Source organism: Dama dama, chromosome 1 (assembly GCF_033118175.1).
Source record: "Dama dama isolate Ldn47 chromosome 1, ASM3311817v1, whole genome shotgun sequence".
NCBI classification, from domain to species: Eukaryota; Metazoa; Chordata; class Mammalia; order Artiodactyla; family Cervidae; genus Dama; species Dama dama.
In genome coordinates, this window is record NC_083681.1 from 30,450,377 (window position 1) to 30,463,177 (window position 12,801).

The 12,801-nt window shown below is 54.2% G+C and overlaps 1 protein-coding gene across 6 annotated transcripts; it reads left to right on the forward strand.

The window, feature by feature from the left end:
- The first annotated feature begins 583 nt into the window (after positions 1–583).
- C2CD2L (C2CD2 like) lies at positions 584–10,550 on the forward strand. 6 transcript variants are annotated; one of them, XM_061145755.1, is made up of 14 exons: positions 584–1,347; positions 3,316–3,411; positions 3,985–4,104; positions 4,261–4,371; positions 4,459–4,575; positions 4,673–4,784; positions 4,927–5,035; positions 5,943–6,007; positions 6,080–6,225; positions 6,315–6,489; positions 7,419–7,520; positions 7,668–7,801; positions 7,889–8,174; positions 9,459–10,550. In XM_061145755.1, exons 1-14 carry the CDS (start codon positions 994–996, stop codon positions 9,668–9,670), a joined length of 2,139 nt encoding a protein of 712 aa, XP_061001738.1. In that variant the 5' UTR covers positions 584–993; the 3' UTR covers positions 9,671–10,550. The 6 variants fall into 6 exon arrangements, with proteins under 6 accessions (XP_061001738.1, XP_061001759.1, XP_061001767.1 ...); XM_061145776.1 differs by having other exon boundaries at positions 6,080–6,162; positions 7,665–7,801; XM_061145784.1 differs by having other exon boundaries at positions 6,098–6,162; positions 7,665–7,801.
- The last annotated feature ends 2,251 nt before the right edge of the window (positions 10,551–12,801 follow it).

Here is a 12,801-nt window from a genome sequence, read left to right on the forward strand (position 1 = left end):
GAAGCAGCCCCAGGCTTGGGAAGTATCTCCACAGGAGCAAGGAGGTTAATAGGGTGTCTCTTCGTCCTGGCCCCAAAGGATGGGAGTGGATGAGGGGGGTCAGTATTCCATGTTCTCAACCTCTCTCCGGTGGGTATCAGCTGGACCTCTGCCAGGCACTTCTATCTAGGAGGGATGCTCTGCAGCTACACACCCAGAGCCTAGCTTCGGCCAGGACATAGGAACCAAGAAGCTGCGGAACCTGGGAGTGTTGGGATAAGGGGCTGATGCCATCCACAGGGGGTACCTCCTTTTTAACCCCACAGGGGTCCAGACTACGGAAAGCTAAGGAGCGTAGGGGAAAGCAGAGGCGGCATCTCTGGTGAGTGCAGTTACTCTTGCTTACTCTTACCTTGAGCTCAGGGGAGCAGGAGTACCCCCGATTCCAGGATGGGGCGGGGTAGTTAAAGATCCCGCCCATTTCCCACCCAGGAACCTCCTCCCCGTTCCTCTCCTCCTCCCACCGTCTTCCAGAGCTGGAGTTCCCGGCTCCCTAAGCCCCGCCCCGCGCGGGTGCGGCTCCTTTAAGGCAGGGTGGGGGCGGGGGGCCGGCCGTGTTGTCAGTGTCAGCTCTGCGCACGCAGCCCTCCGGGAGCCGGTGCCGGCCTGTGAGCCACAGCGTCTCTGCAGACAAGTCTCCGCCCGGGTCCGGCGGGGCCCCCGCCGTGGGAGGAGTCGGGCGCTGGCCGGCGACTAACCCGGTCGCACTGGTGGATCAGCCGAGGAGGGCCCCGGACTACGGAGAGAGGGACTCCGGCGTCGCGACCCCCAAGGAACCTCCTCTCCTCGATCTGTGGCACCCACTAGTCCCGGGCACTCAATCCCGGAGAGCCCCCAATCCCGCGCGCCCAGCCCCGGGGGAGCCCGCCCCCGCCCCACGGCCCGCTCGGGCCATGCTCCCCCGGGGCAGCGGCTGAGCCTGAGCTGGAACCGGGACCGGAGCCCGCGCGGAGCATGGATCCGGGTTGGGGGCAACGGGACGTGGGCTGGGCAGCCCTGCTGATCCTCTTCGCCGCCTCACTGCTCACGGTGTTGGGCTGGCTGCTGCAGTATGCCCGGGGCTTGTGGCTGGCGCGGGCCCGCGGGGGCCGGGGCCAGAGACCCGCCTTCGCTGCCGAGCCCGCCGGCTCCCTGCGGGAGCTGGGCGTGTGGCGCTCGCTGCTGAGGCTAAGGGCGACACGGGCCGGCGCACCCGAGGAGCCAGGCGTCCGGGGCCTTCTGGCATCTCTCTTCGCCTTCAAGTCTTTCCGGGAGAACTGGCAGCGGGCTTGGGTGCGAGCGCTGAACGAGCAGGCCTGCAGGGATGGGGTGAGTTGGACAGGACCTAGATGGTCCCCCCACTCTGCCTTTTTTATTTTTTTAGAGGAAGGACTGCTCAGGCCAGGAGGACCATATCGGGGTGGGGATCAACTGAGGAACCCCATGGCATCTCTTCCCCTCTGGGGTCAGAGAGAAGGGTTCAGGTGTGACTGGGCGTTGTGGAAATCCAGCTGTATCCCAAATTTTCTATTCCTGTGGTCTAGGTACTCTCTGGCTTCAAACCGGTGCACAACTTGCTGTTCTCATAGCAACACTAATCCCTGTGCCCCAGGGCACTTCCGCCTAGCCTGGGTGCCAGTTGTGTGTGTGGAGAGGGGGGAGTGGGGGGAGAGCAGGGCTGGCAGGCGTAGAAAAGAGACAGGTGCACCTGTGAAAGAATCTGCCTGGTCCTCTTGCCACCACACCCAGTCAGCACTTCATGCACCAGATCCCTGGTGTGACCAGGCAGGTCCCCGAGAAGCCTGAATCCCACCCACCCCCAATCCCTCAGTAATTTCATGGCTCCAGTCTAACACATCCTTCTTCATGCTCCCTGCCATGTCTGTGTGGAAAGAAAGATGTTCAGGCGGAAAGGAGATTGACAATCCATAGCCCTCCCAGCATATGAGCCTAGAGCAGTCCCTTGAGGGTCAGTCACAAACCAGCCCAGCCTACTTCCTCCCATTGCACCACCAACAGCTGGCCTCCCAGGAAGTGGGGCAGGAAGCATGGTCATAAGACTGAGGTGGGAGTGGGAAGTGGAGACCTCCTTGTCTTGGGGTCCCCACTCATCTTGGCCTTCACAGCCTATGAACCGCCTTGCTCAGAGGGTTCTCCATTTCCAGGCACCACTAGTTGGAGGGCTTCACTCAACTAGCTGCCCAGATGCCTGGAAACAGAAGTAGACACACAAAAAATTGCTCTTCCTCCTTCACCCAGCTGACCAGAAAGCCAGATGGCATCTGTCAGTCTGCACCATGAACTCAGTCTTCCACCCAGCTCTCCCTGGACCTTGTCCCTCTGTCAGGACTGACTCCCCACGATAGCTGACTCAGCTGGACATTAGCCTCCCTTGGAGGGGGTGGGGAGATTGGGGTTCTAACCATCCATCTCCCTTGGCCTGACCTTCGGACAAGACTGCTACAGTAGCAGAGAAGTTGGCTTTCCCCGGTTTGCCAGGCAAATGAGCCCTATGGATTTGTTTCTGTCTGTGCTCAGGCTGTGCCCCCTCCTCACTTCTTCCCATCCTGCTCCCTGGATGGGGCTGCAGCAGTTTGCTTCCACTGCTGTGGAAGAATTAGGAAGCTCTTACAACACCTAAGCTAAGCAGCTTTCTGCTCCCTAATGCCACCTTACTCTCTGCCTTGAGGAATTAGCCAGGTCCCTGGCCCCTGAGCCCTCTGAGCTTGCTTTTCTTCCCAGTTCCTCTGGTAAACTTCCCCAAGGCCATGCTGAGCTAGTCTTCATCTCCAAGAATATGGGTAGAGTCATACTCCTGTGCCTCCACATCCCATTTAGCTGGAAGAAGGCTTAGTTCTTATCTTGAATAAGTGGCCCTACTGCTTTCACCCTTGGCTCAGCTGTGCCTCTTCCCATCCAGCTAGGATATATAGGTGGCACCAACACCTTTATTACTGTTATTTTTTTCTATGCACACCTTTCTTCAGGGGTAGGGAAGAGGTGGGGGAAGAAGGAAGGCTCCTGGCATTCAAGGAGGAATCTAGGGTCTTTAGCTCAAGGTGATCTGGTCTCTGTGAGGTGGTCTAGCTCCCCAGGTCTGCCTCACAGCTGCAGACCCCTAAAGAGGTGGGATTCAGAAGAAACACTTCCTGTCCTAAAGCCCTGAGCCAAGGAGGGGCCAGAAGCCAGCCTGCAGCTGAGGCCTCTGCAGTGCCAGGGCCTAGCCAGCAACTGACTAGGTCAGCCCTGCGGGGGCAGCTCCAGAGACCTGATCCTATGTCCACATTCCTCCCCCAGAGCTCCATCCAAATCGCCTTTGAGGAGGTGCCCCAACTCCCACCCAAAGCCAGCATTAGTCATGTGACCTGCGTAGACCAATCAGAGCGCACCATGGTAAGGGTCTGATGGGTACTGCCTTCTTTAGGACTGGGGTGGGGGCTGATCCTGAGTTCCCTTTAGTTTGAGGGTTCTAACCTGAAGTCTGTGAATGCCTTAGGAATCCCAGAATTGACTTCAGGAGGTTGGAGAATCCCATTGAAGTTACAGGCAAAATGTAGTACTTGTGTGCATATCTGCATTTTTCTGGAGGAGTCTGAATTTTATCGTTCTTTTATGAATTTATGACTACCCCAGGGGCTTCCCTGGTGGCTCAGTGGTAAAGAGTATGCCTGTAATGCAGGAGACTCAGGTTTGATCCCTGGGTTGGGAAGATCCCCTTAGAGAAGGAAATGGCAACCCACTCTAGTATTCTTGCCTGGGAAATCACATGGACAGAGGGGCCTGGCGGGTTACAGTCTTTGGGGTCACTAAAGAGTCACAAAAGAGGTGGACCCCCCAAAAAGTGATTCCCAAGGGAAACTGGAGAGGGGTCTGCTGACCCACTCTTAGGCAGGACAGGGCAGGGCCGAGTTGAGCATCCTTCCTCCATGCCTAACCCTCCTTGCCTCTGTGCCTCGGCTGTCTCAGGTGCTGCACTGCCAGCTCTCTGCTGAGGAGGTGATGTTCCCAGTCTCTGTGACCCAGCAGTCCCCCGCTGCCGTCTCCATGGAGACCTACCACGTCACTCTGACACTGCCACCAACACAGGTGGAGGGGGTGTGGGAAACTGAGTTGGGCAGGGGGTGGGAGGTTCAGTTGCCTCTGCCTTTTTTGTTTGGTTCCTCTCTAAGATGGAATTTGGGAAGAGAGGGTCCTAGGGGGTTGGGGGAGTGGGGCAAGTCAACCCAGTCCCTTTGTCCCCAGTTGGAAGTCAACCTGGAGGAAATCCCTGGCGAAGGCCTGCTTGTATCCTGGGCCTTCACCGATCGCCCAGATCTCAGCCTGACGGTGCTTCCCAAGCTGCAGGCCAGGGAGGTAAGGGGGAAGGGCTGGAGAGAAGAGACAGAACAGGGAGGGGGAGGCAGAGCTGAGGGCCTCACCTCCTTGTTCCCCTCCCCGCAGAGAGGTGAGGAGCAAGTAGAGCTTTCTACTATTGAGGAGCTGATTGAGGATGCCATAGTCAGCACCCAGCCAGCTATGATGGTCAACCTTAGGGCTTGCTCTGCCCCTGGGGGCCTGGTGAGTAGGCACTCCAAGCAAATAGTTTGTGTGCATGTTGTCTCCAGTGTACTGTGTTGGGATTCTTGCAGCTCTTTTTATCTCCTCCTGCTCTTAGGTTCCCAGTGAGAAGCCACCCACGGCGCCCCAGGCCCAGCCATCCATCCCCAGACCTATCCGGTTATTCCTAAGGCAGCTTCGAGCATCTCACCTGGGAGGTGAGCTGGAAGGTGAGAGCCAGAAGCTTCTGGTGGGCTACCAAGGCTGTGGCTGGAGGTGTTCCTGGCCCCTCTGCCCAGGGTATGACCTCTCTACTACTCAATGGCCTCTCAGCTTGGATATGAGCATTTTTATGTTTCTGGTTCCTCACAGGCACTGGGGAAGTGTGCTGTGTAGCTGAGCTTGACAACCCCATGCAACAGAAGTGGACCAAGCCCACGAGGGCTGGGCCTGAGGTGGAGTGGAGCGAGGACTTGACACTGTAAGGAGTGACTCCCCAGCCCCCACCCCTGCTCCCACGGGTAAACTGAGATCAAGTCCTTCCAGCAGAGCCCTGACATGAATCAGCTGTTTTCAGGTCTTAAATTTTGGTGTGAGCCTCTATTGTATGCCAGGCCCTGGCCTAGTTCCAAGGGCTACAGACATGACCAAGATGCACCTACCTCAACCCTGAGTTGGTCACCGGCTCAAAGCAGAGACAGATGTACGTCAAGAAGATGGTATAAGTGCTCCAGTCCAGGTTTATAAAAAGTGCCATGGGAGTGCTTAGGTGAGGGTGCTTAATTCCACAGAAATAAAGATCAGAGTAGGCTTCATAGAGGAAGTGGCATTTAAACCACACCTTTGAACAAAAGTAGGATTTCAACGGAGTGTGAAAGACCAAGGGTTCATGGCAGAGGGAACAACTTGAGTAAAAGAAAAAGAGGGTGATTCAACATAGAAACTAGAAAGGCAGGAACCTGGAAGATCTGAATGCCCAGCTGAGGAGTATGGTCCCTGCTCAGCCCCATCCCATTTTCTAAGGAAGAGTCTGTCTTTGGAAGCATATTGGAGCACTTGTTCCATCTTATTTACATCCATCTCTCTCTGCCTCTGGGCTTCTCAGGTGGCTCAGTGGTAAAGAATCTGTCTGCCAATGCAGGAGATGCAGGTTTGATCCCTAGGTTTCGAAGATCCCCTGGAGGAGGGAATGGCAACTCACTTGTTTTCTTGCCTGGGAAGTCCCATGGACAGAGGAGCCTGGTGGGCTATATTCCATGGGGTCGCAAAGAGTTAAACACAACTGAGCATACATGCACGCACTCTCTGCCTCTGGCCTGTGATCAACTCAAGGGTGGATTCAGTTTGCTAATCTTCCCCCTCCCTGCCCCACCTCTTGTTGGCCACAGGGATCTGGGCCCCCAGAGCCGGGAGCTGATCCTCAAAGTGCTGAGGAGTAGCAGCTGTGGAGACAGTGAGTATGGGGCAGGAAGGAGACCTCTGGGTGGGTGCTGAGTGGGGCCGCCTGGTCATGGACCCAACTCAGTGCCACCCCTTTCCCCAGCTGAACTCCTGGGCCAGGCCACACTGTCTGTGGCCTCCCCTTCCAGACCACTGTCCCGAAGACAGGTATGCCCACTCACCCCTGGGCCCGGGAAAGCCCTGGGGCAGGCAGCCACCATGGCAATAGAGGTGAGAAGCTGCCCCTGGGGGGGAGATGGGAAGATCCGGGGGAAGGCCAGTCCTGAGGCCCTGCCTCTTTCCTCTTCCCCCCTTGGCAGCTTCAGTATGAGGAGGGTTCCCCCCGGAACCTGGGCACTTCCACCCCCTCGACTCCACGCCCCAGCATCACACCTACCAAGAAGATTGAGCTGGACCGGACCATCATGCCGGATGGCACCATTGTCACCACGGTCACCACTGTCCAGTCCCGGCCCCGGGTAGATGGCAAGTTAGGTAAAGAGGAGGAGCCTGGGAGCCCAGCTCTAGCCAGGGGCCCTGGACTGCAGATCCTTGGCAGGACAGGGAGAGGGCAAAGAAAGACCTAATTCCAAATCCCCCTGTTTTCTGACCACATCTTCCATATTGCCTATGCCTCTCTCAAACTTTCCCTTGAAAGTGAAAGTTAAGTCGCTCAGTTATGTCTGATTCTTTGCCACTCCATGGACTGTAGCCTACGAGGCTCCTCAGTCCATGGAATTTTCCAGGCAAGAATACTGGAGTGGGTTGCCATTTCCTTCTCCAGGGGATCTTCCTGACCCAGGGATAGAACCCAAGTCTTCCTCATTGCAGGCAGATGCTTTACCATCTGAGCCACCAGGGAAGCCCTAGACTTTCCCGTACATCTGTCCATTTCCCTAACTAGCCCTCTCCCCTTTAAGCCTGGACCTACCAGCCCCCACGACAGTACTCATACTTCCACCTCCCCAAGTTCCCCTCTTTCTTTTCACACGTCTGTCTTCTTCCCTTTTCCCAGCCCCAGCTGCCTAATTGCCCCTCCCTCACCCCTCAACCTGTAGCAGCCCGAGGGAGCCTCCAACAAACCCAGTGACCTCAGCGGCAATTCTCCTACTCCCAGGGCTTCTCCATGACATTTCTCCCAGCTCTACGGGTCCCATGGCATTTCCCCTACTTCTACTGGACCTCTGTGCCATCTCGGCACACTCTCAGTATTTTCATGCCCTTGATGGGCCCCCTGGCTCTTTCCCACACTCCTATTGGTTCCTGTGGTATCTTTTTGTCCCCATGGCATCTTGTTAGTCACCCCTGTGACTAATCATGCCTTAGCCATGAGTCAGCCAAAGTCTGCCTCTCAATAAAGACAGTAGCGGGTGGGGACCACTCTAAAGCACCTCCCAGCTCACTGACCCTCCCCCACCCACCAGACTCCCCCTCCCGCTCCCCGTCCAAGGTGGAGGTGACCGAGAAGACGACGACTGTGCTGAGTGAGAGTGGTGGCCCCAGCAGCACGTCCCACAGCAGCAGCCGTGAGTAGGGAATTGGGAAGTGTGAGTGGTGGTTGACACCGGAGTCCCAGAGTCAAAAACCACTTTGGGTGGGGCACAGGAGTTCAAGTCCAAGAAGGAGCTGGGGAGGAGTCAGGTTGCCCGTCTTCTGTATCCGTCATCCAGCAGGGGAGAGCCACCTTTCCAACGGCCTGGACCCTGTAGCAGAGACAGCCATTCGCCAGTTGACTGAACCCAGTGGGCGGGCAGCCAAGAAGACACCCACCAAGCGTAGCACACTTATCATCTCGGGTGTTTCCAAGGTAACAGGGCTCCAGGGAAAGGAGGTGGGCTCGGGAGAAAGCCCTCATGGGTCACTGTTGCCCATTAAAACTTGTCCTTCCTGCCAGGTGCCCATCGCTCAGGATGAGTTGGCACTGTCCCTGGGCTATGCGGCATCCTTGGACGCCTCAATACAGGATGATGCAGGGCCCAGTGAAGGTCCCTCCTCACCTCCCTCAGACCCCCCAGCCATGTCCCCAGGACCCCTAGATGCCCTTTCCAGTCCCACGAGTGTCCAGGAAGCAGATGAGACAACACGTTCGGACATTTCTGAGAGGCCCTCTGTGGATGATGTTGAGTCGGAAACAGGGTCTACTGGTGCCCTGGAAACCCGCAGTCTCAAGGATCACAAAGGTGGGGTGACATTGACAGCCTCTCCTTTTTTAAAAAATGTACTTGTTTATTGTGGGGTTATGCTGGGTCTTGGTTGCTGCGCACAGGCTTTCTCTAGTTTCAGACAGGGAGGCTACTCCTTGTTGCAGTGTGTGGCCTTCTCATTGCACTGGCTTCTCTTATTGTGGAGCACAGGCTCTAGGCGTGCAGGCTTCAGTGGCTGCGGCTCCCAGCCGCTAGAGCTCCGGCTCAGTGGTTGTGGTCCACAGGCTTAGTTGCTCCAAGGCATGTGGAATCTTCCTGGACCAGGGCTCGAACTTATGTCCCTTGCACTGGCAGGCAAATTCTTAACCACTGTGCCACCAGGGAAGCCCCCACCCCCACCTCTCTTTGATGCCCAGTTTCATCACCTGGGTCCCACTGGACACTTAGGGACATGGGAGCCTTGGGCCAGTCTCCTCCTTCCTCCTTCAACAGATCATCAGAGTTCCCAGCCTGTTTCAACCACGCCAGAGTAGAGACTGGGGACTTGCTGCCTTGGGTCTTGGCTTGTATCTAACAGGCGTGGGTAATAAGAAGAGATGCAAAAGTATTTCCCTTTTTTAAAAAACCTCCTTTTTTCTCTCTTCCTGGATCTAAGGGCATATCTTCCTTCCCTTATTCTTTTCTTCCCCCTTTCCCTTCATTCCATACTCTCTCCGCTAAAAGAAATCCTTCCCTAGGCCAACCCTAGGAGTGTCCCTGTAGCAGTGACACAGTCGGTGCATACCTGTGTATTTCTCATTTATAAGGTTGTAGGACTTGCCCCAAATATCCTTCTCCCTCTGCCAGTGCATCTTTAACTATTTTAACTATCTATGATTTAAGCCTGCATCACTTCTTGGGATAATGAGGGTCCTAAGTCCAAAGCCTGCTGTGTAAGCACCTTTCTCATTATATTGGTCTTGAATTTACCCCTTTAAAGTTTTCCAGACACACCGCTTCCTTGCTCACACCCTGGAATCTAGTCAACAAGTCAAGGTCAACACACTTTGTCCCTTCGTGATTTTATAGGCTTTTAGGAACACCTCTGCTCAGCCTTTTTCTTTCTGTAGTAAAGAGGCCCAACTGTCAGTCTGCCCTCACAGAGTAGCCAGCCCTGGGACATTCCTCCTCAGGAGTGCACACAGAACCCCACGAGCGCCACCATGTTTTTCACAGGAAGGAGGGCGGGCATGTTTTTTCTGTTCCATGCCTTGGCCCCCTTCATGCTCTTCCATGCTCTGCTCCCCACCTTGCCCCTCAGCCTCCCCTCTCCCCCCACAGTGAGCTTCCTGCGCAGCGGCACGAAGCTTATCTTCCGCCGGAGGCCACGTCAGAAGGAAGCTGGTCTGAGCCAATCACACGATGACCTCTCCAACACGGCGACCACACCCAGCGTCCGAAAGAAGGCTGGCAGCTTTTCTCGGCGTCTTATCAAGCGCTTTTCCTTCAAATCCAAACCCAAGGCCAATGGCAACCCCAGCCCTCAGCTGTGAGGGCCCTGTTCACCTTCTGAGCTAGGAGAGAGCGGGAGTCCTCTCAGCCCTTTCCCCACGTTCCCTTCCATTCCCCTCCCTGGATTCCCAACAGCCTGGGCCAGGGAAGCCCCCTGAGTTCCGGGAAGCCCTGTCCACCCTGGGCTGTGGGGCCAGCTGGAAGGGTACTTGCAACGGGAAGCGTGTGAGAAGTGGACGCCCGTTGCCAAGGACGTAGAAGAGGGAGTGGGTGGCTGGGAGCAAGAGGAGGCTCAGTCCTGACACCTGTGGGCATTCCTCAGACTCCTTTGCCTGCTGTTGACACCCACCCCCTCAGAGGAGTCCCAGGGTGCTCAGCTCCTCAGATGATCCTTCCTCCCTTATTTATTCTCTTTTCTATTTATATGTGTGGTCCCGGACCCTCAGTGAACAGTTGATAGAGGGCATCTCTCCCGGTGACCCTTCTCTCCTGTCCCAGGAGGGTTGGCAATTCCCTTTGGGATGGGGCTCCCACACCTCCCTCAGGTCCCCACCCTGACCAGCACCAGTGTCTGCCTCTGAGGACATTGGCAGCTCATAGAATGCCGGGCCGGTGCCCGGGATGGGGGGCAGGTACTCCCCACTCCCTGCCTCCCCTTCTGCTCCTCATCCTTCCCTCCCCCTTTATTACCATTTTTGTACTTGATGCCTTCTCTGTGAGCAGTGGCTCTGTTGGAAGGAGGGAGCCAGGAGCCTGCTGGGAAGCCTTCCCCAGAGAGATGGCTTTAGGAGTTTTATTTACAGACTGTGTGATGATGGAGCAAGAGCAGGGTTGCCCCTCTGTGCAGTGGGAGATGATGATGTCCATTGCTGTGTGATGGCTTGGAATTTAATTTATTAAAGTCAAACTGGAGTTTATAAACTGGATAAATGGTCATCCTTTGAAAGGCAAATGGGTAGTGAGGCTGTGGTGTCAATCTAGTGGGAGGATCAGAGACAGACCCAGGTGGGGTAGGTGACACATACATTGGGTCTGTGAAGTTCTTGCAGAGAGGGAGGGACATGTGGAGAGAGGATGGGAGCACAGTGTCTTTGAAAGGTCAAGTTGTAGTGGTAATTTCAATCAGGAAGAAAAAAAGCCCTTCAGCTAGTATGGGCATCTTCATTCCCCTTCCTTGAACAGGCTGCTCCTCCTGGAATATAGGAGAGTCTGGAGTAGAGCCTCTGGATCTGAGTCCCAGTTCCACACATAATTATCTGCGTGACCTTGGACAAATTATGTAACTTCAGAGTACCTCAGTTTTCTCATCTGTGGAGTGGGGACTGTGATGATAGTAGCTATCCTTTGGTTGTGGGTGAGAAGTAAATGAGTAAAGTGTTTAGAACTTGGCTGGCATACAGTCAGTGCTGAATAAGGGTGAGCTGTTGCCTCAGAAGAGACAGATTGGAAGGGTGAAGTCTCGTAAGGGTTTCATCATAATAAAAAGTCTTTCACTCCTAAATGTGGGCAAGTTTCAGGGGATCATGGGTACTAGCAAATTCGAGGATCCTGGTTCCTATTCTCCCAGACCTTACTCAGGACTTGAAGCAGATAAGCTGCTGTAGGGTGTCAGAGCACTGAACCAGGGACAGAAAACCTGGGTGTACCACAGACCTTGCAAGTGACCTTGAGAAGTCCACTTCTCCTTTCTGGACCTCAGCTTCCTCATCTCTAAAGTGAAGGGTGAAAAAAAAAAATAAAGTGAAGGGTGGCCAAGATAATCTTCCAGGTCACTCCAGCCTTGACATTTTGACTAACCTATATCACAGAGGCTTTAGGGTACCTGACTGTGGGGAGTCAGCTTGGAGTTGTTAATATTCCCCCATGTTCCTGTCCATACAGGCCACAGAATACAGAACATTTTGAAAGGGTGGCAGAATATGGATATTTGGTTCATTTGTACAGAGTGAAAGTAAAAGCTGCTCAGTCGTGTCCAACTCTTTGTGACCCCATGGACTATACTATATTTTTTTCGGCTCCAACATAACTGCAGATGGTGCCTGCAGCCATGAAATCAAAAGACACTTGCTCCTTGAAAGAAAAGCTGTGACCAACCTAGACAGCATATTAAAAAGCAGAGACATTACTTTGCTGACAAAGGTCCGTCTAGTCAAAGCTATGGATTTTCCAGGAGTCACGTATGGATGTGAGAGTTGGACTATAAGAAAGCTGAGCATGGAAGAATTGATGCTTTTGAACTGCAGTGTTGGAGAAGACTCTTGAGAGTCCCTTGGACTGCAAGGACATCCAACCAGTCAATCCTGTAGGAAATCAGTCCTGAATATTCACTGGAAGGACTGATGCTGAAACTCCAATACTTTGGCCACCTGATGTGAAGAACTGACTCATTGGAAAAGACCCTGATGCTGGGAAAGATTGAAGGCAGCAGGAGGAGAGGGGATGATAGAGGATGAGATGGTTGGATGGCATCACCAACTTGATGGACATCTGTTTGAGCAAGCTCTGGGAGTTGGTGATGGACAGGGAAGCCTGGCATGCAGCAGTCCATGGGGTTGCAAAGAGTTGGACACAACTGAGCGACTGAACTGACTGATTGAACTATACAGTCTTTGGAATTTTCCAGGCCTTCAATACTGGAGTGTGTAGCCATTCCCTTCTTCAGGGGATCTTTCCAGCCCAGGGATCAAACCCAAGTTTCCCCCATTGCAGGCGGATTCTTTACCAGCTGAGCCATCAGGGAAGCCCCAGAATACTTGAGTGGGTAGCCTATCCCTCTCCAGTGGATCTTCCCGACCCAGGAATCAAACCAGGGTTTCCTGCATTTCAGGCAGATTTTTTACCAGCTGAGCTACCAGGGAAGCCCAATTTGTATGAGTGATATGCCAAATTCTAGTTATCAAAACTCAAAGAGATTTATCAAGCTCCTTCCCCTGATCTAAGAAATGAAACTCAGCTGTTCACAGAGGGGCAGTTCTTTTACCAACATGACAAGACAGCCAACACACTGAACTCAGAATTTTACGAGAAATTTTTTTGGATGAGAGGGCAGGTATTCAGGTTCCTACTGGACCTGTGGATTGAGTTGTTGATGACTGGAAAACTTACTCAGTTTCCAGTGCTGAGCTGCCCAGTGCAATCACCTATTTTGTAATGAAGAAGAGTCTCATCACTT